The sequence below is a fragment of the Vicugna pacos genome, chromosome 10 (assembly GCF_048564905.1).
Source record: "Vicugna pacos chromosome 10, VicPac4, whole genome shotgun sequence".
Classification (NCBI taxonomy): domain Eukaryota; kingdom Metazoa; phylum Chordata; class Mammalia; order Artiodactyla; family Camelidae; genus Vicugna; species Vicugna pacos.
This window is the reverse complement of record NC_132996.1, coordinates 31,875,352-31,903,332: the sequence shown is the minus strand read 5'-3', so window position 1 is coordinate 31,903,332 and position 27,981 is coordinate 31,875,352. Positions and strand designations below refer to the sequence as shown.

The window sequence follows — 27,981 nt, the reverse complement described above, 5'->3', positions numbered from 1 at the left end:
CTAGTGCAGAGTGAACGCTAGGAGCTGGGCCCAGAGTGGGGCGCTGAGGAGCGGGGCCATGCTTGGCCTCTGCAAGAGATGGCCTCTGAGAGTGATGGCCGCTGTCTGTACCTTCTACGGGTGATCCGACAACTTATGGTCCAACCTGGGACACTGGGAAAAGGGAGCTTTAATAAAAATCATGCCCCAATAATAGGTTAAAGCAGGACTCTCCGCAGGACTCTGTCATGGCTATATAAGAGATCTGTCGTTAGCCTGACCACTAAACCACCACCACCTCCTTTCTTTTTAGTAATGCCCTGCATGTGCTATTTTCCAGAGGCAGAGCCCAGGAGCGAGGCCGTGGTTCAGGTAGGACATAAAAACTCCAAATCTGGGGTAGTAAATAAACCAGCCCTTCTTATTACCACACTCTTAAATTCCCTCAACCCAGACTATATGCTAAAGGAAAATCTAACACTTCAGCTACCCAGTGAGAACAACATGAAGTATCAGTGATTTTGCCTTGACGATTTTCACACAAATCCTTCTAAAATGTACTTCATCTTTGCTATTTTTCCTTTTCCATCTTCTTAGATTTAAGCACTGATTTCCTCATTTATGAACTGGGAATAATATCCCCCTTGCAAGGCCAGTAGGATTCAGTGAGATGACAGGATCACACTGTCAAGTCCTGTGCTGCCTGGAACCCTCCACGGCTACTCTGCTGGGAATGGCCCAGAGCAGAGTCCTGCAGTCTTGGGGCGGCTTAACTTTGACCGCCTCCCTCAGGATCAAACCCATAGCTTTCATGTCTGCTTCCAGCCACAACTGCAACCTTCCTTGCTCAGGCTTCATATCTGCCATAGGCTGAAAAGAAAATTGCCAAGCCTGCAGCAGGGTTGTCCTGTTGAAACAGGTTAGGCTGCTCTGCCTAGAGCTTGAGGAGTCGAGTGGCTGGGTTGTCATGTCGTTCCTACCACTTGGGCCCTCTTTTTGTTCCTAAGGGCCAGGCCCACAGGGGTTTACTTAGGACCCAGCAGCCCATCCTTCTCGCTGGCTCAGCTGGCCTGCAGAGGATGCTCTAACTGAAGTACCTTCTGTCCTTACCATTCTTCCAGCCCTTCCCGACCTCTGCGTGACTTGAAGAGCACGGCCAGAGGGAAGATGTGTAATTACTTCTAAACAAGCTATGATCCCTTGTTATCACCACCTTCCTGCCCACCCCTGAGGCTCTTAGGACAGAAGGAATGAATGGTGTAGCAAAAAACTTTTAGGTAAGAAATGTTATTTCTTTTATAGGGGAAAAAAATTGCACAGAAGTGTTGAAACAGTTCAAGTTTAATTTGGTATAGGGTCTGTACTGAGACAAACACTAAGTTCTACAACATACATGATGTCAACATGGGAAAATACCAACTCTGTCATTGCACATACCAATAAATACATATATCTGCTCCAGAATACCAAAGAGTTTATTCAAAAAGTCACTTAATAAAAGCACAGTTTTGCAAGTTTGTCTAAAACTCCAGGTAATTTTGAACAAAAATAAAATGTCTGACCACTCCAAAATAGGAAAAGACAATCTTGTGCAAATAGACATACACATCCTAGGCATTATGAAAACTGGCTAAATGTATGCTCCCAGCAAGAGAAGGTTCACCCATCCTAAGTCCCCTTTGTCACCAAATGGAGGATTAGAGGCCAGAGTTGGGCTTCCCGTTCTAAGCCACTCTGTCCCTCTCTAGGAAACTCAGATCTCGGCCTAATCTCCAGCTCTGCCTGGACCTTGATGGTGAAGGTTGGGGAGGGACAGAAGAATATAAGAGGAAAGGGGTGTGACATCTTTCTTAGGAAAGAAAAAAGGCACAGTGATGAGCTAGAAAGTGATGAAAGCAAGGACCAACTTCCACTCACCCTGAGTCCCACTGCAAGCTGTAACAGTCCTACCTCCCAACTGTGCAGACGAGAAAACAGACCTAGAAAAATTACTTGGTTTGCTCAAATCACTTGGTTACTAAGTAGTGCTTTCTGTAAGACCAACTTGCCTCTCAACTTGGGTGAAAAAATCAAAAAGCAAACCTGTCCCAGTACTCCTGCTGAACCTCTCCCCACATACCCTGAGATGACAGAAAACTGCCAGCTGGAGGTGTGGAAGGACAGGTGACCAGTACACTCAAACAAGAGCCTGTCCTTTGGCCTGTTCCTGGGGGCAGCTACAGTTCTACAAGCCGGGGCCCAGCGCTGGGCTGAGTGCAGGGGAGTCAGGCCCTGCTCTGTCCTGGACACCACAAGAAAGACTCATTCAGTATATGAAAAAAAGTGTGCTCTTGGCATCCTGAGCTGACAGGGGTATCTCAGCTGGGGTGAAGGCTTACAGAGAGGGGAGGCCAGTGTTAACTGCAGTAAGGGGAAAGCAGGGACTCCATCTAGGAGATGGAATTTGTGCTTGCAAAACAGAGCCACAGGCATGGCCAGCCCAGCATCTCCCCTCACTGCAGGCCCCACTGTAAGGAAAGCATGGGCAGCTTAGTTTAAAATCATCACTGTGGCTTGTTAAATTCACAACTGCCTCTAAATAGACGGTAAATCCATTTAGAGGTAAGTGCCTTGCTATTTCCAGAGCAAAGAAAAACGTCTGCTTCTACAGCTTTGTTGCCCTGTCACTAAAGGAGGTGGGCTCCAAAGGTTCTCTTCTAGCCTGTGGCGCTCACGCTCCCGGGCTCCTAAAACCTGTCCTCAGCACAGGTCTGGACCCTACGTGCTCCTTCAGGAATTAGTGTCATGATTTTTAAGGCACATTCAACTACAAGATGTTCAAGTTCATCCAAAAGCATGCATGCAACACACCAGTTTCCTCAGCTTCTGCGGACTGGGAACTGAAAAACATTTTTGGATGGTGTCTCCCTAGTCAGAAACGTGGCAGAAAGACTTGGGAGACCAGGTACACTTTCAGATCAAAGAGCATGAAATGAATGAACAAAATCCACATGTGATCATGCCTGTATCCTTACTCCTTTCCTACTCACCCATAGAAATGATCTTATGATCTAATAGGAAACCTCGGTTGATTGTTTGCAGATTGCCCTTTGCCCCAAATACAGAGACACAGACAGACACAGAGCACCTTGGAGCCAGAAGGGGGGAAAAAAGCTGAAATTGGAGAAGAGTTGGGGAAGTGAACTTCACTGCTCTGTGGAACTGTTTTGGGGCAGAGTTTTGAGGTGTGGCACTGGAAGCAGTTACAGAGAAGCTGCCTAAGGTCCTAGCTACCCACCACCCTTTGGGACTGTTCTTTCCATCACCAAGTTCCCTGCCCAACTGAGGACCGTCTGGGTAGAGGGTATGAAGGACCAGAACTCACTACGGGAGAGGCTGAGCCCCAGGGGCCCTGGCAGCTTTATGAGCCTTTGGGCCCATGGCTGTGAAGCCACTGGTCAAGGAAAGCCAGCATCACCAGGCATGGGGTCTTAAGAATAGACCTTGTGAGGCTGGGTGACTCAACTGCTCTTACTTGTCACTCTGCCCAACAGAGGGTTCTGTTGCTGAGCTCCCCTTCTCCAGGCCCGGGCTGGAGATCTCAGCCCACCTTCCCAACCCCACCAAAATACCCTTTCGACCTCCGTCCTGAATACGAGAGGAGAAAGCAGGGGACAAGTTTCCCATTGTGCTTCTGATGAATTTCCAACTCTGCCACCAGGACCCCACCTCTCATGATGATCCAAATTAGCTTGTTCTACCTTAAAACTGCAGACAGAGAAACAGCCTGACTAGACTTCAGAGATCACCTAGTTTCCATCATTCCAAATGTCAGCAGGTCTCCCCTCCCAAAGTCAGGAAAGGAAGAGCCAAACTGGGACTACGGAAAAGGAGGAAGGACGGCCCTACAGTGTTTCACTGGGAAGTGGACCAGCTCCAGTACAAGTGCTGATGCCCTCAAGATGGCCCCAAGTCGAGAGTGTCTAGAAACTAGGCCATGTGAACAAAACCTGGATCGCTCACAGAGACGAATGCCCCCGGCACAGGCAGACCCCTGCTAGAACCGGTACGCCCTGCTCCAAGCGCGCCACACAGGAGACCCAGGATACCAGGAGGTGAGGGCGCACTATTCCACTGAAGTCAAAACAACTCCTTCACCTCACTCAGAGCCCCGCTAACATGTTTAAAGTATGACTTAAAAAAAACAATTCCTATGTAGTTTTTCCAAGCACGGCTGTCTGCTCTGAAGTGAGGAACTACTGCCTGCTTCCCACTAGTTTCTGCTCTCCATCTGGGCAAGTAGCCCCTGTCGGGGTAAATGACAAAAACACAGGAATCCCCAAGCCTTCAGAGTAGATGGTGCCACCTGAGGAGAGATCAGGCCCGACCGCGCACAGCCCACGTGTCACCCCGAGAGGAAGACGGGCAGCAGCCTTGCTAAGCCCTGCCCGCGGGGGGAAGCCAGACCCAGGCCTGGCCTGATTGGGGACTGCAAAACCAGATAGCTTTCAGCAGGGAACTGCCCGATTTCCTACTGAAATGGTTTCAACCTCATCAACTCTTGACATTTCTAAGTCTCTGGAAATACACACAAGGGCATGCAGACCAGACCCAGGAAGGCGAGAGAGCAGTTTCTTGGGGGAGGGTGGGAACAACGAAATCAAGGGAGCTAAAGTTCTGAATTCTGCCACTACCCAGCCAGGGGACCCAGGGCAAGCGCCACCTTCTAGATGCTAAGGATCCTGCCACCTCTGATGTCTTGTGGTTCTAAGATACCCCTGCTCCCCTCCCCAGTCCCATTCCCAGCTAAGGAGACCCACACACAAGCCCTCAGCAACCACGGCCCAGGCTGACTGCTGCGGGGACTGAAGCATGGGCAGGAGCCCCAGGCACTCGTGCCTGTGCAGTCTGGGCTGGCGCCCCGAGGTCTGTGCAGGGGCTGCTCAGTACAGCATTCCTGGAGCAGCTGGCGGGGCTCCAGGTACCCCTGTTCCCTGCCCTACCTGCGTGCTGAGCCTGGGCCCCACAGGCCCCTCCTCTAAGACACCTGGCCTGCCACCTCTGCGCATACAGAGAAATCCTATCAAAGTCAAATCAACTTGAACCCTGGCCCCCCCAGCCCATTCCCACAGCCACAACTGGGCCCCTGCGGTCCTGACAAGGTCCCATCACTCACCTTTTCTCACCCTTGTAGCTCCTCCCAGGCCCGGCTGAGGCCTTTGCAAGTTGCAGGACTTTCTGCAGTTGTCAGAGCCAGGTTCCGCTACTGAGCCCTTGGCCGTGTAAAGCTGGCATGCCCTGCACACTAACACACACGCTCACTGTGCCCTCACTGCTGGGGACCCGTCATCAACTGACGTCTGGGCAGCGGCCCTACTTTGTGTTCCCTCCTCCCGCCTCCCCGGCTGAAGGGGCTGCCCAGCTTGGCAAATGTGACTGCAGCGGGATACTAGCCCAAGTGTTAGGGGGTGCACTGACCTTGGGGCACAGAAAGAATTCACGCTGGTCCCTTCATACCCACCCCTCCTCAGCAGCGGAGGCAGAGCCAGTTCTGGATGGCTGGGCCCAGGGGCCCACTGAGAGCCAAAGGTTCATCTGCCAGGAGGCCTAGCTACAGGGGTCGGCAGGGTGGTCTCCGCAGGCAGGCAGCTCCACTCCAGGCTGGGCAACCCCAAGGGCAGGAGGCGGCCTCTACTCGCAGGCCAGCTTACTGTCGAAGCTGGACAGGGCAATGGCAAAGGCCTGCAGCGCACACAACGGGTAGTTGTAATCCATGGTGAACACGTCCTCTGCTACGCGGCCAAACTGCATCACGATGTAGTCCGCTGGAACCAGGCACAGCGTGGACAGAGACGGGCGGGCAGAGCAGGGATGGTGCAGATGGGGAGGGACAGACACCCAGATCACACAAGGGAAGAGAAAGCGAGAAGCAGAGATGCCAGGGGAATCCCAAAGGAGGTAAAACAGACCAATTGAGAAGCAGCAGGAGAGACAGAACAGATGGCAAAGGGGAAAGACGTACGCAGACAGCAGGAGACAGGGAAGGAGAGAGAAAGTCCATTCACAAGGGGTCCCCACACCTGAGACTCTGCCAAGTGCACAGGATCTAGGGTCAGAGCTCCAGAGAAGGTTCCTCCAGGGCCTTTGTGGTTAGAAAGTTCTTTACATCTAACCTAAGTCGTATAATCCGCGTCCTTAACCACGGACCTACGTGGGCAGGGCAAGGTGAGCTGAACCCGCACTAAGGGCCCCAAGTGGCGCGTGAACATAACGAGTCAGGGCAGAAGCACTCACGGTCATTGCCGTGGATGATCTGGAAGTTCTTCACAGAGGCCTGTGTGACGCGCCCGTGGAAGTTGAGTACGTAGGACTGTGTGTCATCATTCCAGACAGGCGTCTTGTTTTGCAGCTCAATGATACTCTCCGTGTTCTTGTTCTGCCAGCGCGCTAGCAGCGTCTCGTGCTCCTGGGAGGGCAGCCTCAGCTGAGCCAGGCTGAGCCAGCACCCTGACCACCCCAGAGAGGGCTCTGCCCCAGGGGTGGGGGCCCTTAGAGTGTCCTGGACCTCCAGGGCTTCCCACACTGCGTCTCCTCCACATATACACACTAGCTGGAGTTCTGCCCTTAGAAGCTCATGCAGAGGCTGGGATGGTGGGGAAGGCGGGCGGGATTGGGGAGAGACTCACATTGCGGGGCCGGATAGAGACTCTCTCGTGAACCATGGTCATGCCGGGGACAATCACACTCATCTTCCGTGGCCCCTTGAAACCTAAGACATTTGTTTCCTAGGAAAGAGAGAAAACACTGGCCGTCTGAGGACTCCACTTACCTACTGGAGAGACCCAGGGGAGGGAATAAAAATGAGCTAGTTTTAACCACTGGAATGTCCACCAGACATCGCTAAACTTACCACATCCACAGCTGGGCGCCTGAGTCCCCACTCTGCCCAAACTGGCCTCCTCACCTCAGTTAACGGCAACTCAATTCTTCTGTTTGCTCAAACTACTGGGACTCATCCTTGATGCCCCTCTTCCTCTCCCACCCCACTTCTAACGCATCAGCAAATGCTGTCAGCTCTTCCTTCAGATTATAGTCAGAATTCAACCACTTTCCACCACCGCCACCTCTGGCCAACATCACAGCACTAGCCTTTAACTGGACTCCTTGTTTCTTTCCATCCTCGGCCCCCTGCCCTCCTCACCGTCATGTGTTCCTCACACAGCAGTGAGTGGTCCTGTTAAGTCAGACTGTTTTCCTCCCCAGTTCATTCAAAGTCAAAGCTGAAGGTCTTACCTCGACCTGCAATGCCTCACATAATATGGCCCCATTAGCGCCTCTCTTCCCCACTTCCTCTCTGCATCCGCTCTTCTCTCTAATCACCAGGCATCCAGGGCTTTTGCCCTCGCTGTGTTCTCCCCGACACCTACATGGTGGGCTCTCACTTCCTCTGGCCTTTACCTAAGCGCTACCTCGGGGAGGCCCTCCCTGCCATCATTCCTAGAAGGGCACTCCTATCTCTTCCCTGCTTTATTTTTTCCATCTTAACATTTATCGGGAATTATTTTGCTTATATGACGGTTTTATAGCTTACCTCCCCCACCAAGGGTTTAAGCCCCATAAAGGTATATATGTTTGTATCTCTTGTTCACTACTGTATTCTCAGTGCCTCCCTCAAACAGCACCTGGAACGTAGCGGGGGCTGAGTAACTGAAGAGATTCAGGCTGCCTCCCCAAAGTTGACCGACAGGTGGCACCACGGGATCATACAAAACAGCTATGGATTCCCAATTAGCCTCCAAAAAATGCCCATGACCAGACTGACGATACCAGTCCCTCATTTCAGAATGAGATGGAGTAATCCCCTGTTTATATTCGTTTGGTCATTTATGAGCCATAAATGGCAAGTGACCCAACCTCTGATCTTCAGTTTCCTCATCTATATAATAAAATAGGATAGAGCTCTTAGGTTGAATATTCAGTGAGATGATTATACTAAGTGCCTGATAGTCCATTCAGGACCTGAATACCAGGGGGAGGGTTGGAGGGTGGCTCCAACAAGAACCCAGGCCTCTGCCTCCTCTCCAGGAGGCCTCCAGGCTGGGCTGCAGAAAGCCAGGCCTAGTTCCCGAAAGTCCACAGGTAGGGGCCACTCCACAGAGGACAGCCCGCTGTGCAGCCTTGTCTGTCTACAAAGATAGGTGGGATAGGCCACAGATCAAGTAGCAAGTCCTGAGTGTCATGCCTAGCCTGGAGACCAGAGACCCAGGCACCCACGACTCACGTAGCATACGGCAGCCAGCTCCTGGCGCAAGGTTCCACTTTCCAGAGTTGAGGAGGATGCCTTCTGCGGGTTGACTCCATTGTCATAAACGGTGAACTTAGTGCCCATGAGGTTGGACCTGGAGGACAGGCACAATCAGTATAGAGTCGTGCACCCTCTGCCCTGGGGTCTATCCTATGAGGAGCCTGCAAAGCATTCTGGGCTGGGCCAGGAGCAGACCTGGGGGCACAGTGCGCATATAATCCCCATCTGTGAAGGTGCTTCCTGGACTTGCTCTGAGTTGAGTCAGAGAGCATCTCAGTTCAGTTCAGGGAAGTCTGGGTTCCACAGAAAGCCTCCCTGGAGGAACAGGAGTGGCTTCCCTCAGGGGACGTGAGCAGGCAGAGGGGCATCTGGCAAGCCTGCGAGGGGACTCAGCACCCAAGGAGGGCGGAGGAGATGACCTGTTCTGTCCTGCCCAACCTGTGAGTTTGGGTCCAGCTCCATCTCCAGCTTTAACTCCTTGCCTCTAAGCTTGATTTATGCTCCCAGATCCAGTGCTCTTCCTCAGCAAACCCTCCCTCACCTAAGGCCGAGCTCAGGGCCTTCCCCAACCCAAGGGCTCACTCAGCCCTGCCCCCCTGGCACCAACCATGGTGGCCTACATCATCAGTGACATCCTGGGGTTTGACCTATCGCCCTTAGTAGGCCTGCACCCCCCTGCCCCTGCCTGGGAGCAGCTTCGGGTAGGATGTGTGGGCTCATCTCCAAGTCTGGCTCTAGGCTGGCACAGATCTAGGCCTATGGTTGATCTGACAGAGAAGACCCTGGGAGAGGACCTGACCTCCTTCAGGGACAGGAGGTGCGCCCTACAGAGAGCCTGCCCCTGCCTCCCCCACCCTCGCCAGCTTCCTTCAGGAGTGCTGGTACCGCAGTTTCCCGATGTAGCTGTCCCCTCCTCGAGACAGGTCTGTTGGGTCCACAGAGATGAGGTAATTGGAAGTTTTACTCTTCTTCCTCTTCCTTCCCGCCAGGAGGAACACCTTGGGGAGTGGAGTGAGGTCACGTTCCAGGCCCAGCCTCCGGTCCACACACAATCACAGGTGCCACTCGCACAAGTGACTCCCTCGCTCCAGCTCCCAAACACACACACATGCACCGACTAGGCACGAGGGCTTTCGTCCCCTGGGGGGGACAGAAAGGACAGTGTCGGAGCTGAGGCTTCCAGTCCAGCCCCCAGGACCTCAAGCCCATGTGGGGAAGCTGTGTGCCCAAGCCAATCTCACCTTCTTCCCATCCTCGCGGTCCAGGTGCAGAAAGTAAGTGGGGTACATGCCTCGGTCCATGCCCTTCTTGTCCCGTGTGATGCGGCACTTGATGGTGATGCCCTGGGGTGCCGGCCTCAGTGCGAACTCCTCAAGATCCTGGACCTCAACATCCACTGATGGCTCCGGGGCTGTCGGGCTGGGGGCTGAGGCTGCCTCCTACAGAGGAGAGAGTAGGAGCTGAGCCCCAGGGACCCTGAGCAGCTGAAATGGACGGTCCAGGATCCAAAGCTGCCCCTACTCGGGGGATGGTGGGAGACAGGGCAGGGGCTCTGGGATGTGGGCCTGGCCATCCTGGCCCTGGGGTCAACAGCTGGCCCTTCCCTCACCTTAGCAGCCCCTGGGGGTGGAGGTGGATGAACCGGGCAGGTTCTAGAGGTCATCCTGTCCAATTCCAACTCCCCCACCCTTCTGGCCTGGCTGAAGAGAACGGAGGCTGGGTGGGAGGACATAAGAGCCCAGTCAGGAGGAGATCTTGATAAGTACCTGGCCCAGCCCCTGCCCCCAGAGAAGCCATCTCTCCATCACTTCTCCACACTCGCTCCCCTCCCACCGGGGGGATGCTGCTGGGCAGGAGCCTCTGCACTCACCCTGACGGACTTCCTGCTGGTGGCAGAGCTGGGGCGGGTGTTGCTGTTTAGTTGGGAGGAGCTGGAGCTGTTCTCTTCCTCCTCCTCCTCCTCTTCAAAGCTCATGCTGCCGGAGACGCCTGGGCCGTGCAGAGGAGCAGGAAGGGATGAGCTGTCAGACAGGCACACCTAGTCACCCGTCCACAGGCTGTCACTTCTACACATACACACACACACACAGAGCCGCACGTACACACGTGCACTCACACACTCCCACACATACATCCAGGTACACACAGGACACACTCTTCCCTTCTCTCAAATGCGATCTGGGGCTGGTCACTACCCTTGGATGCAGCCCCACCTCCCAGCTTCAGCTCAGTCAGACCTTTCCTCTCCAGCAGTCAGGTTATCCCGTCTCCCGTGTAGCAAGGCCTGAGTTGGGCTGACCCTGCGTGGGAGCCTCCATTTCTGGCCTCCACTAGAGGCCTTGGCTGGCATAGGCCGTGGAATTTTCTTGGGAAAGGCCCAACTCCTTACTCAGCCTGACATACGGGGCCCACCAACTCCTCTCCAAAGCCCGCCCAGGCCCCCATCTACGTGCCTCTTCCCTCCTGGCATGCCATCCCCGGTCTCCAGCTGCCCCAATAACCCTTTCTCCAGGAAGCTGTCCCTAGTGCGGTTTCTCAGAACGTGTGCACTGCTGGGCTGCCAGCTGCCGCCCCATGCCGGGGGCCGCCACAGTCCCTGGGGCAGAGCTCATGGTGGGGAAACTATCAGGGCAGCACGCTTCCTGAGGGTTCAGCCCTGCCTCTCAGCCTCCTGGCCCTGCTCCCCCTGGCTCAGTGGGCAGAGGGGGAACATCTGGCAAAAGCTTTTTCAAAGGAACCAAAGGGAAAGGAAATCTGTCCCTGAACCTGGGCCTCTCTGGGGGCATGAGACAAGGGTGAGGAGAGAGAAGACCAGGCTGTGGGCTGGTTGGTTACCTTCGTTCATATGTCTTCCCCTTAACTTAGCCTTATCAGGGGCCCCTGCCCAAGTTTCTCATTGGTCTCCAAGTGTGCCCCCTACCAGGGCCTGGAACAGACACAGGAGGGCCATGCTCTCCAAGAAGGGTACATCTGAGAACCTGGGACTGAGCTTTGGGGGTGTCACTGGACCCCCACGAGGCTCACCCTTCCTCTGCATCGCAGCACGGATGTCCTGCCCGCTGGGCTGTGTGCCCCCACCAGCTGCCGTCTCCCCCGCGTCCCGGTCGTGGTCCGACTGGCCCACAGTCAGGATCTGCACGGGGCCTCGGGCCTCAGACTTGTCTTCTGCCAGTGCTGCTGGCCCGCCGGTGCCTGCAGGCCATGGACATTCCTGAGTCTCATCGGGGTTGGGGGGTGGAGGGCAGGAAGAGCCTGGATTCTCAGATGTCCAGGAAGAGGTTGAGGGATGAATGCAGGGACCCTCTGAAAACTTTATTTGCAAAACTGAATTTTAAAAACCGAATGACTGCTGTCAGCCTCTTTACCACCAGTGAGCTAGGAAGGGACGTGGGCTTCGTTTCTTCTGCTGTTCCCCCAGACTGGCTGCCAAGGGTTGCACTGAGATGCCCCACATCCCTAGGCAGACAGCAGCCAGCTACAAAACCAGCCACACAGTGAGAAGCATGAGAGGGAAAACAAAGCTGGATGCAGACACAGTGAGGCCACCACTCGACACAGATGTGGCCAGCTCCACATCGTCAATGCTGACGTCCTCTCTCTCTTGCTGATGCGCATACAGACTCACACACGTCACTAAACACATGGGGCCCCTCGAGAAAGACCGAGGTCGCATACACTCGCCATCTCAAATGGAGGGCCTTCCATTCCCCATCAACATTCCTGCCCAAGATGCCACAACCTCAGTACCAGAAGCAAGGCCTGGCCCACACATCTGGGCTCTGCCCAAAATGCTGTGGTCAGCTCCAGAAACCTACGGACCCTGACGCGCCACTATCCGACCAGGACCTAGAGGCCTGGAAGTCACTCCCACAGACAAGGGTTGAAGAGACAGGGGTCTAGCCAGCAGACACAGGACTCAGGCCGGGGCCACTGAAACTGGCCTTGATCTCCAGGGATCTTCTCTGGAGGGAGAAGAGCAGAGGGAACAGACTGGTCTGTGAGCCCAGAGAGAGGGATTGGGACTAGAGGAGAGAGTGGAGGATGCCCAAGGATGGGACGGCAGCCTGGGAGCCAGTGAGCCCCACTGAAGGGAGTGTCCTGGTCAGGATGGAGGTAGAGGCGCTCAGGCCAGGTGGGAGGGGCTTCCTGGGCCAAAGCTGAACTGAACTTCACTTCCTGGCAGCACAGGAGGCTGGCCCGGGTGCCGCATGAGCTAGAGGCAGCCTGTGAGCTGGCTGGGCGGGGGACCTGAGTGCCATCCTGTGCCCTCACCAAGGCCTTCCACCCGGTCCCTCGTGCCCGGGTCTGGAGGATAAGCCTCCCGCCAACCCCACAGCCGGGACCAGGCCTCCTGCGGAGGGCGGCAGTGAGGGCAAGCCAACCTTTGTGCTTCCCCTTCTTCTCCTTCCTAGAGGCCCCGCCCTGGCCCCCCGCTGCAGCTGCCTTGGTCCTCTTGGCTGAGGCTGGTGCTGTGGGGCGGGCGGCTCCCAGTGGCACACCGGCAAGCGAGTCGGCCTCTTGAACTGCTCAGGAGAGAGCCCGAGACAGACAGAGAGAGAGAGAGAGAGAGAAAATGGGCACAAGGTGAGACCAGAGCTCCAGCACAACACTTCCCAGCTCCCCCACCATTTCCCAAGCCCCACCAGGGCCTCTGTACCAACATCTCTAATAGGCAGAGGCACACAGGGCAGGATGAGCTCAAAGGAGGCAGCACCCGCCCCCCGCCAGGGTACAGTCAACAGCCTGGCTTGCGCCAACCAACCTAGGAGCAGAGCGGTCAGTGCTCTGGGTCAGCAAATGTTTGAGCCCGGGCAGGGCGAGGGAGAGTGTCTGCCAAAACATGCATCATCGAAGATGGTGGATGCAGACAGAAAAGGCTACATCCCCTGGAAGAGACCTGAACGAGGGCAAGCACTCCAGGGAGCCGAACTGCCTCATAGGACAGCCCCTGGAGCAGAATAACCCACACAAGGAGCTACACACCAGCAGAGAGGTCTTGGGAGGGCCACAGCTGGGTGTCTACGCACCCTGCAAGCATCAGACCCCCACTCTGCTCAAAGTCCTTGAGTGCTTTCTCACTGCTCTTAAGAGGACGTCCAACGTTCTGCAAGTCTGGCTCCTCCATCTCCCTTCCCCTAGGCCTAGCTGCACACTCACCTCGGGCACCCCAAGTCCCAGCCGTACCAGGCTCTTTCAGTGCCTCAGACAATCTGGACTCCCTTCTGCCACAGCCTTGCTCTGACTGTCCCACCGCCTGGACGGCCCTCCTGACTGCCGCCCCCTAACTCCCACTCCTGCAGATTCCAGCGCAGACCTCACTCCTCAGGGAAGCCGCTAGTCTGGGAGCAGACTCTCTGCCATTCACTCACTGAGCCTGGCTCCTTTCCATAAAGCACACCTAGGACAACCTGTTTAATTCTCGCTCCCCTCCTAGACCTTAAGTTCATAAGAAAACACACCCATCTGTGCTCACCCATTTGTGGAGCCCCAGACTCTAATCCAGAGCCTGACACAAGGAGGCTCTCAATAAATATTTAGGAAACAGACGCATACATACAAGCACGGCCAGTAGATCAAAACTCTACTGGGATAAACTGTGGGTTCTGATTTAGGTCAGACTCCCTCATCCTCCCCTGGGAATGATCCCCTTGTAGTTAACACTAAGAGCCAGCAGACGGCAGAGCAGGAGGCAGCTGAGGCTGCAGGGCAGTGGGGGCAGAGCGGAGCGGGGCCGGGCTCCTAGGAAACCAAGTCCCAGGTCAGCCAGCCCCGGAAGCGGCCTCCTCAGAGCTGGGGAACACTGGGCCCGGAGAAGCTGCCTGCTCCCAGCCTGGTCTGGAGTCTCAACAGGGAACAGGGAACAGCATTCAGCGGATTAGACCTTGGAACGCACCATGGCTGCTTCAACTTTCAAAGCCATAAGAGAATTTTCTTCACTTTACAGAGGAGGAAGCAGATCCAGAGAGGGTAAGTGACTTGCTTATAGTTACAAGCAAGCAGGTGACCAGAAGCTCTGTCTTCTGACTTGGGCTGTGCACTCTATCAGGGGGGCCACGATCTTTCTGGGGATCTGGCCCAGCCTGGCACAGTCGGTGCACAAGAAACACCCACCAAAACGACTGTACAGCTGTGACCTGCCGGACTCTGTCAAAGCCTCCAGATGCCCGCTCTGGCACAAAGTGGCAGGGCCCCGAGTCCCAGGAGCTGGCTCCCCTCCCATGTGCAGCCTCAGATGGCCAAGCTGGGCAGGGCAGGGAAGGCGCACTGATGCAAGGCTCCACCAGATGCAGATCAGGTTTTACAGGACCCAGAACAGTGGGGCCTTCTCAGCAAGGTGCTGCCACCACCCTTGGGATGGTGCTCACAGAGGACCATGAGAAGGCTGCCGGTGAGGGCGGGCCAGGGGGCCAGTTCCATGCGGAGGCGAGTTCCACGTTCCTTCCTCTGAAGGGCTCTTGCCACAGGTGCTGAACTGAAGCACATGCAGGGGCATCACTGGGAAGGAGCCCCGAGGGGAGGCCACTGCCAGCTGTCTGAAGTGGCTGGAGGCTGCAGGTCCCAAACAAGCAGGAGAAGGAGGAGAGCACCATGGTGGCTAAGATTCCTTCCAACTGCAGAAGCCAGATGCCTGCAACCTTCTTATTTATAGTCAATAGTTGACACAGAAGACATGGTGATTACCAGCACCAGCAGGGGGCAGTGGGGACTGAGTCTGAGTCCTTCTTTCAGGCTCACAGAGACCAACCGTCTACCCAGCCTGACGTACTAAGCAACAAAGAGGGTCCTGAGCACAGGGAGGCAGTGGAGCCACCCACCCTCCCCACCCCGAGGATGAGCGCTGAGAAGTCCATGCCCAGGGGACTCTGCTGAGAACCAGAGTGGACAAAGATGGGAGCTGGAGGCTGCTGGTCACCACGGCTACATGCAGGGACCTGCAGGCTAGAACCAGGCACACTGAGGGCGCGGGGAGCCCAGGGAGGGGAGGCAACAGGTGTCTGTCACCAGAGGCACTGGACGGGCAGGGTGATGGGTCCCTCTCAGGAGGCAGAATGCTGGCGGGGAGCAGACTATTCCACTCCTAGGCGTTGCCTCTGGCTCTCAGTGAGGTGTTCCAGATCAGAAACCTGTGCTTTTGGACTCCTAGATCCATAAAGTTGTACCTTCTGGCCCCTGCACCTGACTCGGGAGCCCACGGCTCCAAGTCCCAGCCTCCCTCTGCCTGCCCCACTCAGTTGCCACCTGGGCTGGGTGCCATACTCCGCCTGGGCACCCTGACGGCACGAGCCTCTCACCTGTCCAGGTCAGCAGCAAGTCCCTCAGGGGCCCCCCAAGCAGTGCCCGGGTCTAAAGCTGTGGCACAGGGGCCACCCCAGGCTAGCGCCCCGAGGGCAGGGGTACCTTGGTAGCTGGCGCTGCCGCTGCTGTTGAGGTAGGACTCCACCAGAGGGGCCTGCTCCTCCGACTGCCGGGCCCGCCGGCTCCGGGGCCGCCCATCGGCGTTGGCCTGCACCATCAGGGGCTCCTGGCGCTTCTTCTTCTGCTTCTGCTCCAGCAGAGCCCGCTACAGAGGCACCAGACAGGCACAGGAGTTGGGAGGCCCCAAGAGGGCTACTGCCTCGCCCGAGGGAAGTCGCCCAGACTGGGACTGAAGGGGGCCCTGCTCACTCAGCTCGGTTCTAGAGGTCACAGTGGGGTCCACTGTGGCCTCATGTTCTTGGTGCCCCGAGACTTGGGGTACAGGGAAAACAGGCAAAAATCAGGCCAGGTAGCTGCCCTGGCAGGATCACAGCACAGACTGCAGTCACCCGAGCTGCCTGCCGGCAGAAGCCCTGCATGCTGGGGCAGTGCTAATGCTGAGCTGGTAAAGGAGAGAGCTTGCTAGTCTCCTGGGAGGGCCCCCTCTCCCCACTAGACAGGATCACCCTAGGAAGGGGGCCAGCCCTTCCCCCAGCCATTGGACATTCCAGCTCAGACTCAGGCCAGGATGGTGAATCCACCCTTCCACCTGGCTCCAGCCTCACTCACCTGCCGGTCAAGCTTCTGCTGCCTCAGGTTGCTGCCCTCATCATCTAAGACACTGCAGGTGGAGAGAGGGGTATTCAGGGCCTGGCCACGAGGAGCCAGGACAGCCCAGAGCCCACGCCCAGCACGTCTGGGTTCTTTGAGCCCCTCCTATCATGGCCCCTGGGCATGTGGGAGAGGGAGGAAGGGTGAAGCTACTATCTGAGAACCAGCTCAAGATGTAAAGGCATGAGCCATCTTTCTGCCTCTTTGGGGATTTATCACCTGCTGGGATCCCTGCTGCCCCAATGACTTCCCAGTCTGCCATGCCCGGTAAATACAGGAGGACACATTCCCCTTGGGCCCGTGAGCAGGGCCAGGCCTGACTGACATCCAGAGGCATCAGGAACAAGCCAGGCCCAAGGCCAGGCTTCAGACCCAAGGGCCTGCCCCTCCAGCTCCGCCCCTCCCTCTGTCTTTCCATCCTTTCTGGAGGAGCGTGGGTCTTCCAGGACAGACTCTCTCCCCATCTGTTTAAGGCAAACTCCTGGCTCTCCAGGTGGTAAAGTAGAGGTGCTGACACTGCCCCCCTTCCCCACATATAGAGGACTGAGAGTCCCCTCATTTGGGAGAGTGAAGACACCGACCATCCCCTCAGGACAGAGCAGGTTTGGGTGTAGGGCAGACACAGCACATCAATGCACAGCCCGGCAACTTGCCTCTAGGCCCTTCCCTGGCCACAGATGCAGCGCGGGTGGTTGCAGGGCGTCAAATCCTGAGTCCCTAACTAAGGTCTTGGGATGGGCAGCATCGTCTCATACGGACCAGCCCCACCTCCCAGGATGGCAGAGCATGAGAGGGAGCTCCCACCACCTAGCTTGCTTTCTAGTCTAAGATGCATGCGTGAGACCTATGCCCAAATCTTATCAAAGCCAAGGTCAGGACAGCTGCATGGGATGGGGTTGGAGCCTGAGGATCTGTGCTCTGGGAACCTCCAGGCTGCTCTGTCCCAGTTATTCTGGAGCCTGCCCTGAACCAGACCTTGTAGGGGTGGCTGCACAGGTATGCCCAAGTGTGTTGGGTTTGCGTGTGAGGCTGTAGGTGTATCTCATGCATGTACACACACCAGGAGATGTCCAAATGTCTGAGTGCATCTACGTGTGTAAGCACACCTGGATATATATGCATGCAGACACCTGTGTAAGAAGCAGTGTGCCCGTGCGTGCAGGTGAGTACAGCACACACGTCAGGGGGAAAGCTGACGTCACAGCACCCTGAAGACAAGGTGGGGCACTTCCACCTCCTCCTGACTACAGCAGCCCTTTCTAGCTGGAACAATCATTGATCTGAAATGTCCTTTCAGCTCATGCAAACTACTTGTGCTGGGGGAGCCAGCCAGAGGGTGGCAGGAAGTCCATGGACTGCAGACAGCCCACCACCCACCTCTGGCTACACCCACCTCTCTAGCCACAACCTAGAGAGACTCTGCATATTTTGAACTAGCAGCTGTCCTACCTACTTGACATTTTGGAAGGATCTTCCTGATGCCTACAGGCTGCTCTGCACTCAAGAGGAGCCCCAGTGGGGACCTGGGGCCATGCACAGAACTGCCTCCTTCACCAAAACCTCAGCTGCCAGAGCACAGGAGAAAATACTCCTCAGCAGACATGCTTCTAAGTCAAGGCCTCAGTTTACCTAAAATAGTCCCCCTGTCTAAGAGTGCACATGGGCCTACCTGAGGGCATCGCCAGGCCCAGAGGACTGGGAACAGCTCTGAAAAATCCCAGATGGCTGGGATGGTGAGTGTCCCATCACAGAAGGCACGCGCCACAGACTGGGGGGTGGAGGAGTGGGGTGGGCAGCACGAGTTTTGGACAAAGGGTGACGGCACCAGGGTGAGCAAGATGCCTGGGAGCCCTGCCAGGTCCGAGAGGCTTCCCCCACCTCCCTCTCCACCGTCGGCTGGCGGCCCGACTGGGTAACGAAAGGGCAAAGCAGCTCCAGAGGGTCAGTGTGCAAACATCCCTGTCCACCGCGGCCTGTGGCTTCCAGGGTATGGGTGACATCTGCAGTTTGGCTCTGTATGCCACCTGGCTGAGAGGGGCAGTGGGGACTGAAATCCAACTGTGTCCTGCTTGCCAAGCTCTGTTCCTGGGCACACACAAGGCGGCCTGCCATCTCAGACATGTGCTGGTGTCCTGGCCACAGGAGCCAGTGTCATCTCCACCAGGCAATGCTGGCTCCCCTTCCTGCCAGGAGAGGCCGGTTCCTGGACCCTGGGATGATGTGAGCCATCATGTTCTCCCAGGGCAGGGCCAAGGCTGTCATCTGGGTCACCCCCGGCCCCAAACCTCGCTGAGCAGAGCAAAGATGACAACTTCCATGGTGCTGACACCACAAAGGTACTGACACCTAATATAAAAGGGGGACATCCTGCTGAGAGGTAAGCTCCCATTAGCAACGCCACCTCCGAACTGCTGGTCACAGTGGCTGCTCGACTGACAAAAGGTGGTCCAGCCACGGTGGCCTCCCTGCCTAGTGCCCCATTCACATCCTCATCCGTGCAGAGGGGTGTCTTCCCACCACAGACCACTGTCCTCCGGCCATGGACTTTCCACAGTTCCATAAAAGCATCACTTCCTCTCCTCCGTCCCCACCTCCATTCCCCAGTAGGGGAGAATGACAAAGAGCTGCAGGCTTTAGTAACACCGGTCACTAGATGTGATCATAGCTAGAATGGACTTAACCACCAGCCTTCTAAGAAAGATGGACACAAGGGCAAGGCTTCTGAGATTCCAGAAACTCAGATACCCAAGGAGTGGCTGGAGAGCCGCCCACCACCTCCCTCGGCACCAGGCACGCTGGAGCCTCGGAAGAAGGGAGCGTGCAGGGCAGGGGTTGGCGGGCAGCTGGGGAGAAGCAACATGTGCCTGGTGAGTAAGAACACGCCTGGCTGAGCAAGACCCATCCAGGAGGGCCGGCAATAAATCCAGTGAAACGAGGAGGCTCCAGGAGTGGGCAGCAGTGCCACGTGCAGGAAAGCAGGCTCCTGGTACAGCCGCAAAGGTGCCAAGTGGACTGCAATTCCCCAGCCAGGGCAAGCTTGTACTGGGCGGTGTTTCTGCCTGACAACAATGTATCTGGAACACATAACAGCTGTCCCTGGTGAATAACAAAAGACTCCCCTGCACATAGCTGAACAATGACAAGAATGACGGCTGTCTCCAGGGAGAGCAGAACCAAAGCTCCTCTCACCTCCTCAGCAGGCCCCATCCCCTCTTCGTCCCCTCCTCCCTTACCAGACCGCCCAGACCTGCCTTCTCATCTCCCACTGTGGCACCTTTCCTGGGCACCTTCCCTCCTCAAGACTCTCCCTGGCCTGCCGCCTTCCGATGGGCACTGTTATAGACAGCACTAACCGATAACCACGAGAGGAGACAGTAATGGCTTTTTAATGACTCGGACTCCAATCGGACTCGGAATCACTGCCAAGGCCAGGCTGCCAGCTGCAGCCCTGCCAGGAAACTCGGGCAGGAGACAGGGCCCTGATGATGGGTCCTCCAGCTGCCCCGGGCGGCTCCTTCAGGACGGTCGCCTCGTTGAGGGGCCGGACTAGGGAGGCCCAGGAAAGCACTGGCCACAGGCTCGTGAAGGCCAGAGAAACCCAGTCTGCTATGTCCACCCATCCATCTGCTCTGTCCAAGGCCAACCACATGGCCCCTCTCCTCCCTGGAAGACAGCCTCTCCACATTCCCTTGATTCTTCAGAGGCACTGAATAGATATCTGGAGTGAACCACGTGTGATGACAAATGAGTCCGGGACACTTCTCCCATGGGCTGGAAAAGCCAGGTCCCCCTCTCTTCTTAGACCCCACCGTCCACGCCCCACCTAACCCACCAGAGTTGACCAGAGGCCTGTGGGCGAGGCCAACCTTGGGGCAGACCCACTCTCTATGCCCACTCACTGCCTTCTGCCCTCATTCCTTGCCCTTGGTCATGGTGGAAGCCGCCCCTGCTGGACTCAGGCAATCAGGGAAGTGGGCTGTCAGGGGAGGAAATATGACCCAGGGTGGCTGGCTGCGAACTCCATGCCCAGTGCCAGACCCCCCAACATGTCCAGATCTGTGGCTTCTGTTGCCTAGTGGCTACTTGGAACATCGTGGAAACACAGTGGTGGAGGTAGGGGGCAGCTCCAGAAGGGAGAGGACCACACTGCTCACAAGAGCTCCAGCCTCCCAGGATGAGGTGTCTCCCTTCCACTGGGAGCCACTGGCTCCCAAACTTACCAGGTGCTGACTTGATAACTCTGAACTGCTGGGGAAGATGCCCCAGAATCAACCTTCCACGTCACACTCTTTTTTTCTAAAGCAAGTGACAAAGGTGATTCTAATGCTCAGCTATGCAAATGGACACCAGGAGCTACAGCTGGTGATGGCTAAAGAACAAAAAAGTAATTGAGGAGCTGCTACAAAGCTGGAAGTATGCAAATACAGCCTTCTGCTCAGATAGGGAAAGAAATTAGAGTGTGTGCAGATGAGTGTGTCTAACGCAGCCCCAGGTAAGACTGTGGAGGGGTCAGCTGAATAGCCAGAAGGGACGTGACCACTGGAGCAAGGCCAGGGGTGCCAGCAGGTCAGGGCACACTTGCACAGGCCGATCAGAAAGACAGGAGCACAGCACAGCCAGGCTTCCCCGAGAAATACTGGGCCCGGCGATGATACCCTGTGGGCAGGAGCCATGGAAGTGGTGTGTGAGGCCGGTTAGACAGTGGAAGGCTTTGGCAACAATGCATCATGCCATTGTCAAGGACAGTTTCTAGCATCACGCTTCACTTGGTTAGCAAGCTTACTGATGACCTGACACAAGGCAGGCCTCTCAGCAGACTTACAGGTTTCAGGGTAGAAGAGACACTGACTGTTCACTAAGACAGTATGCATTCAGAAGACCCTGGAAACCTAAAAGGAGGTGGTCAAGTCTTACAGGCGGGCCGCCAAACCCAGGCCTCCCCACACAGGCACAACAGAGGAGATGGGGCTTGACACCAGCCTGATGAAAGGCTGCAATTTTGTTTACAGAGGCCTCAAGGTGACCGGTCAGTCTCAAAGCCAGCTGACAGGACAGGGAGGGCAGCGACAGGACCAAGGAAATAACGGCCTCGCTCTGCTCAGGGCTGGACAGGCCACACCGAGGCCCCTGCATGCAGCGCCAGGACCCATGCGGGAGGAGGGCATCCACAACATCCCTGCTCCCTGAACCACTGCTATCAACCTTGAGTGTCCTGCTCCCTCTACCCCAGGCAGCAGCAAGATTTCCCAAGGACGCTCGAGCTGGGGGGGTGGGGGTGAAGAGAGAGTCCCTGTGGAACTGGGAGCAGAGGTCCTGCTCCTCCTTCCTTTGCCAGAGGTGAGGCGTGGGCCAGAGGCCCAGCACCGCTGAGGCTCCCTGCAGCAGCAGAAATGAGAGAGTCGGGGGTCTTACTTAATCAGTAATCATTCTGCGTCCCCGTAAGCAGAGAAGTATGTTGAGAATCTTGCAAGAACCAAGAAGAGGGGAAACCCAGAGACAGGCTTGGGCTCACCCCAAGGGAGAATTTTCTAATGGTCTTGGCCATCTAATAGAAGGCCGTTTGCAGGGAGGCTCCAGGAGCCTCAGAGCCACACAGGGGACTGGACAGCCTGGGAGGGCCCTTCCTGCCTGAGATTCTCATTCTCTGAGAGCCCTGCTTTTCCAGCAGCACCCCTGAAGCCCCACTGTGAGGGCAGAGTACTGCATTCCTCGGGTGTGGGGCCAGGAAAGCCAGTAGTCCTAAAAGCTACCTGAGGATGCCACTCTGATTCAAAGCAGTGGGCATCCTGTCTATGCTGGGTCACGCCAGGCACTCTCCTGCTCTCCAGGAGTTCACTGCCCGGTGAGGGAGACACCAGGCAATGGTCGCAGGACCATGCAGACCAAGCACCCAAGACAGGGCCGGCCATCACTCCCACCCTCAATACACCTGACTCTCTGCACCCCACCTACAACTCATAAAACGTTATCAAGTCATGAACCAGAATCAGTTACTGTGCCTCAAGAACACAGGTGATAAGAATGGCAGAAATAGAAATGATCAGTAATAATAACAGAAAAAAGGCAAAGTTATTCTAATTGTTACACTTTATAAACTAAATGGTTCCCTTCTAAGTCAGAAGGTGAGATTAATCCATGATTATAAACTGAGTCACAATTATCCTTAAGAAGATTATCACCATCACTGCTTCAAAGAAAAGGAGCCAGGCCCAGAGAACGCAGGTGCAACCACTGCAGAGGGAGCAGAACCTCCATCAGGAGAGCTAACAAGGTATCGACTGACCTCTCGTCCCCAAACCACATGACACATTCCAGTTCTGACATGCTGTGACATGAGGGAACCCCACACCACAGCCACGTGCGCACGCGCTCATCCTCTCATCTGTAAGTGCACTGCCTTGCCGTCTCCTGCCCCAGTTTTCTCGGTGATCAAGCAGGCATGTGGCTTTGACTGCAATCAGCAGCCTCGTTAGTGCAAGAGGCAATTTGCAGCTCCTCCTCTCAGCCAAATCTTCCTCTTCTGGAAGTCTACACCCAAGTCCAGCACTTTCCCAGGCTCAGAAAAACCCCAGGAATGCAGGAGAGAGTCTGGCAACTTCTGACTACAGCCTGCCCCCTGCTATACCCTCCCTGCCCCAGACCAAGAAGGCAGGGGTGGCAGAGCAATGGGACAGTGAACAGGGTAGAGCCGCAAGAGTGCCAAGCTATTGCTTGGGGCTAGGCTTCAGGGTGGCAGGACTCGGTGCTCCAGGTGGAGTGTGTGGGCCCAAGGAAGGAATGAGGGGCTGGAGTGGCCAGGCCTGGGCACTTGCTGGAGGACAGAGCCATTTTCCAGGGCCCCCTTTCCCAGAGGCAGGTTAAGCCTCCCCACTTTGAGGCAGGCCTTCTCTGAAACCTGTGTGCTCACTCTACAAGTTGCCTTGGTCCTTGCCTCCTGGGAGAGGCTTCCTTGAATCATGACCTGGCCTGGCCCCCAGCCAGATCCTAAACACACCATCATGTCCACGGCCCCAAGCGCTGCCCCCTTCCTTCTCCTAAGTTTGTGCTCCCCACCCTGCCATCAGCACCCCCATTCAGGTACTTCCACAGCATGTGAGGCCTCTCCGCCCACAGGCGCTGCCCAGGTACTTCTGCTGGATGGTTAGAAAAGGTTAAGGAAACTTTGTGTGGTTGTGCTGTCTTTCAGAAGTCCTGAGCCCACATGTGTCAAGAAAGCCACAATGCTCCAGGAACTACTTGTGCCCCCACGCCAGGATGCCTGTGCAGGGTGACAGTCCTCTCCTGTCTATGAGACTCTGAGGTGTGACTACACATGTCTGCAGAAAACCATGGGTGCACGTGTGTGTATCGGTGGGGGGACACCCACAAATCCTACCTAGGAAGCCCTGAAGCCCCAAAGGAGCTGAGATTACAGACAACAATTCTTAAGAGAAACCTTGAATCCCCAGGCCAGTGACAGGTGCTTGTTTGCAGAAAGACCTGCTTTTAACAAGCCTCAGGCGGTTTCAGCTGGTTTCCATTTTGGATGCTGTCTGGACAGACTCATAGAAGAGCTCTGTCAGAATTATTTTCTATCAGTGCCTGGAATCAGGTCCCGTTGAGAGCAGGCTGTGTTACCAGGCAGGTCCAGAGGTTCTGTGCCTACCAGCCACAGGCATGTGCATCTGGGTAGGCAAGAACATAGTGGACCCTTGCAGTGGGGCACCCCTTTTACACACAGGCTTCTCACGGGAGGCCTGGAGATAGCCCCGTAGCCCATGGCAACCAAAGAGCCAATAGGTGGCCAAGAATCTGGCGCTGCCATGGCGATGAGCTCTTTTCCAGTGGTAATAGAGAGAATAGAGTTGAGCGGATGGGGAAGGGCCTGCACCTGTGCAAAGCTCCAGAGACCTCTCCCCCATTTCAATCTCTGCTCAGGGGAAAGCCCAGCTGTCTTTGGGACAGACCACAGCGTCAGGGAACACAGGGTGGCTGTGCTTCCCAGAGCGTGCCTGGGTTCGTAGGTGCTCTTGTGCATGCAAAGGCAATTCTCATGTACTGTGAGTTGGTATGTGTCCAGGTGTAACCCAGTTAGCAAGTGGATTTCTCAGTCTCTGAAACACATGAGTAGTACTTGTGTGGGAGTAGTAGGTGGCAGGTATCCTCCAAATAGTTTGTGTATGTGCACAGATAGGAGTGCATCTGTGTAAGCCTGAGAATCAGTGTGTGTGTGTGTAGTGATACACGGTGCATGTATAACAAGCAGCCTGTGGTTTGGGTTCGGAATGACTGTCTCCAGGAATTCACGCTCTGAGTGTAGGAACCGACCAGCAGGAGCATTTTATGGTCTGTGGGTGCATGCCTGCGGATGTATGGGTGTATGTGTGCACACGGATATACTAGCGTGTGACCCTGTGTGCTGGGCCTAGGAGGGGGCTCAGCACAGTTCACTCCCTCCCCAGGCGGTCACACGGCGCTGCCGGCCCCAACAAGGCCCACACAGGCCCAGAACACTGGCCCCTTCCAGCAACCCAGTCGTTTAAGGGGGCAGGGCAGGCGGGTTCGGTCCACCAGCGCCTCCAAAGTTGAGGTAGAAAGGCCCAGCGCCTCCAACCCGCGCCCTTCAGTGTTGGGCCTGATGGGGAGGGTACAGTTGCCCCACGCCCCGACCCGGCGTCCCCAGCCAGCCCTGCGCCCCGAGTTCGGGTAGTGGGCACCCCGGCCCGGCACCCTCGACCCTGCCCCACTCTCGGCGTTGGAGGGTGGTGGGCTGGGCCCGCGCCCTGGAGTTAAAGAGAAGGTGGGGGCTGGCGCCCGCGTACCTGTAGGGAATCCAGTCGGAATGCGGCTTGGAAGTCATGTCTCTCGGGGGCGGGGCGGCGGCTGCGGCTCGGGAGGCCGGGGCCCGCGGGGGCCGGCGCGGGGGCCCTGCTCAGCTCCCGGGCCGCCCCGGGCCGCATCCTCCCGAGCCGGGGCGCTGAGCCCCGCCGAGGCCCGCGCAGCACGCCAGGGCCCCGGCCCCGGGCTCGGCGAGGGGCTGCCCGTGCGGCGCGGCGCGATGGGCGAAGCGGCGGAGAGCGCGGGGGCGGCGCGCGCGCGCGCGCGCAACTGGGAGAGGCGGCCCGCACCGCCCGGCCACCAGTGGGGCTCGGTCCCGCGCCCGGGCCGGAGTGCTGCGTGGCAGCGGCGGCCCGCCCCCGACGGAGACCCCACCCCCAGGCCGGCTCTGGCGTCCCCAACGCTCCGCTTGCCGAAACCTCGGGTCCCCAGGCTCTGCACACGTGACCGCGCCCGCGCCCGCGCCCACCTTGGGTGAACAGGCGCCGCCCCTGGGCGGTCCCAGATCTCTGAGCCTCAGTTTCTTCCTCTGTGAAACGGGGATGATTCTAACACCCACCTACCTATCTACCTGGCCTACCTATCTCCACTGATGAATGGGAAACCGCTGCTCATATTGGGGTGCGGGGTCGGGGAGGGGAGAAGTGGGGGTGGGAGTCCATTTGCGTAGGAAGAGAATGATGCCAGAAAAGACCGAAAGAGGTCCTGCGAGCCTCCAGGTTCGAAGCATGGAGGCTGGTCTTCCCCGTTCCCTGCCACTCCGACCGCCTCCAGTTCTCACATGCCCCAGGGAACCTTCTTTCTTAGGTTTTAGTACAGAAGGTATTTCCTCACTGCGGAGGAGTCCATCCCCTCTAAGTTAAGCAGTCAAGACAAGAATAACATTTACTGTCAATTGCATCCCCAGCCCTCATAAATTTATATTATTTAATCTTCACAATAGCCTTGGGAGGCAAGTAGTTACCCCTATTTCCCAGAGAATAAAGCCTCAGGAAGGCCAAAATGCCCAAGGACAAAGCTAGGAAGCGATAGAACACAAAAGCAACCAGGATCTCTGTCCCCCAAAGCCCTTCTAGGGGCTACACTTAAATGCAGGCAGAAACCTCTCAACAAAGATAATCTAAAAGTCTCAAGAGTGCTGAGAAGGTCTTGGCTGTGATGGGCACCAACTTTAAAGCAAATTGTGGCATGTTGAGGTGATGGTACAAGTCTACAGCAGGGCTGGCCGAAGCAGGAAGGAGAGGCAGGTGATCAGGGAGGGAGCTGCCAAGGGGCACAGTCCCACGCTGCACGCAGGCACCCTGGATTCAGCAGCACCATCCCCCCAACCATGCCAGCAGAGTGGCCACGTGGGATCCTAGGACTGCCCAAATGCTGGAGAGAGAGTGTGAGGACAGCCAGCTGGGTTGAGGGAGGGCCCGTCCCGCTGCTCTGGGTCCACAGCCATGACTCTCCACCCCAGGACACTCTCTCCCAGGCCTGCAGCCTTGCTCATTAGCTATAAAAACACTAACCAAGATATCTGGAGCACTTGCTGAGCACCGGGTGCTAGCTATATACTATAACTCGTGTAATTCTCACAAACACCCAAGGAGGTAGGTGCTGTATTTATAGCAGAAGAAACAGAAGTACCGAGAAGGCAAAGATCTTGCCCAAAGTCACAGGTCAGTGGTGAAGCCAGGATTCACACAAGCAGTCTGGGTGCACAGGCCTGGGCCTTAGCCTTCTTCCTGCCTATCACAGCTCTTGCACTGCACATGCAGGCACGTACATACATCCAGTCTCCCTCTTCAGGCTTCCGGAGTGCAGGACAGGTCAGACCCATGTCCGTCTGGCACAGCATCAATGCTCTCTGAAGGCTGTGACCTTTGATTATTTATCAAATTCCAAGAGCTATCACAGTCAATGAGGACAGACAGCTGACCAAAAAATAAAAAATAAAAAATAAAATCATCACGGTGGGGGGCTGGGGGGTGCGAGGAGAAAGTAGGGCTGTCCCCTTGCTGCTGAGACACCTGGCCTGGGCCTTCGTTTTCACCTCAGGCTCCCAGGACTGGTCCCTGCCTTGGAGGCCCAGGCAGCACAGCAAAGCATGCCCCAAGGCTTCTGTCTGTCAGGACCTGTGGACAGAACCCTGTCTAGAAGCGAGAGGTCAGCCCCATCCTCCAGACCATCAGCAGCTACCACTTCAGAGATGAGCTCAGAAGACTTTGTCTTCAAGAACTTGAGGCTGCCTTTCCCCTTTAGTCCCAAATTATGACACCTTAAAGCAATCAGAATCAAGTTGGAAGGTCTCAGGAGCCTGGAGTAATTGAATCTATTAAATAGACACTTTAGGTTCTGTCCTAAGGGAGCAAAATCTGGAGGCAGAGTGAGGTGCAGAAATAAGATGGCTTTCTACGTCTCCTCCTGCAGAGCTCTGTGTGCACTTGGGATGTGGGTGAGCCAGTGGGGTTGTGTGCCACAGCTGCGTGAGTGGGGTGTGGGGGAGGGTGTGGGGGGGTGGTGTCCCTGCGGTCAGAATGGGTCTGCACCAAAACATTTGTTAGTTGGTACACTGCTGTGTGCGCATGGGAAGGATCTAAGTGTGTGCTTTCATGAGTTCTAAGAGGATGTGTGAGTGTTCATACTCAATTCAGAACAGGCAATGGGTTTTCCTGCTCCAGTGGCTTCCCTGGTTGCCATTTTAAGCATGTGTCCTTGGCTTCCACTAAAATGCCACTCCGGAAAGCCCCATGAGGAATGTTGCACTAGGTCAAAGTTAAAATGCAGCTGGGCTCTACATGACCCTTGAAGAAGTACCTAAGCTTTTCAAATTTAGCTCAGGAACAAGC

At 56.1% G+C, this 27,981-nt stretch overlaps 2 protein-coding genes across 7 annotated transcripts in view; one reads left to right on the top strand and one right to left on the bottom strand.

The window, feature by feature from the left end:
- The window catches only part of RIC3 (RIC3 acetylcholine receptor chaperone), a 35,121-nt gene extending 33,678 nt beyond the window's left edge, over nt 1-1,443 (top strand). Inside the window, exons 8-9 of one of the 4 annotated variants that reach the window (XR_012076571.1) lie at nt 320-351; nt 1,101-1,443. Coding sequence is in view for 1 of the 4 variants with exons in the window: in XM_072969434.1 (XP_072825535.1) it covers nt 1,101-1,126 (26 nt within the window). In the remaining 3 variants the exon portion in view is untranslated. Of the gene's footprint in view, nt 1-292 lie in introns of all 4 variants that reach the window. The other 3 variants (XR_012076570.1, XR_012076569.1, XM_072969434.1) reach the window with 3 other exon arrangements.
- On the bottom strand, nt 1,305-25,572 carry LOC102543208 (TUB bipartite transcription factor). Of its 3 annotated transcripts, XM_072969428.1 has the most exons (12): nt 25,132-25,572; nt 16,289-16,340; nt 15,662-15,824; nt 12,646-12,786; nt 11,288-11,455; nt 10,134-10,252; nt 9,505-9,702; nt 9,149-9,261; nt 8,240-8,357; nt 6,645-6,743; nt 6,253-6,424; nt 1,305-5,783 (listed from the first exon to the last, which is right to left on the bottom strand). In XM_072969428.1, the coding sequence occupies exons 1-12, from the start codon at nt 25,167-25,169 to the stop codon at nt 5,650-5,652; spliced, it is 1,515 nt and encodes a 504-aa protein (XP_072825529.1). In that variant the 5' UTR covers nt 25,170-25,572; the 3' UTR covers nt 1,305-5,649. The 3 variants fall into 3 exon arrangements, with proteins under 3 accessions (XP_072825529.1, XP_072825531.1, XP_072825530.1); XM_072969430.1 differs by lacking the exon at nt 11,288-11,455; XM_072969429.1 differs by lacking the exon at nt 12,646-12,786.
- Between the last annotated feature and the right edge of the window lie 2,409 nt (nt 25,573-27,981).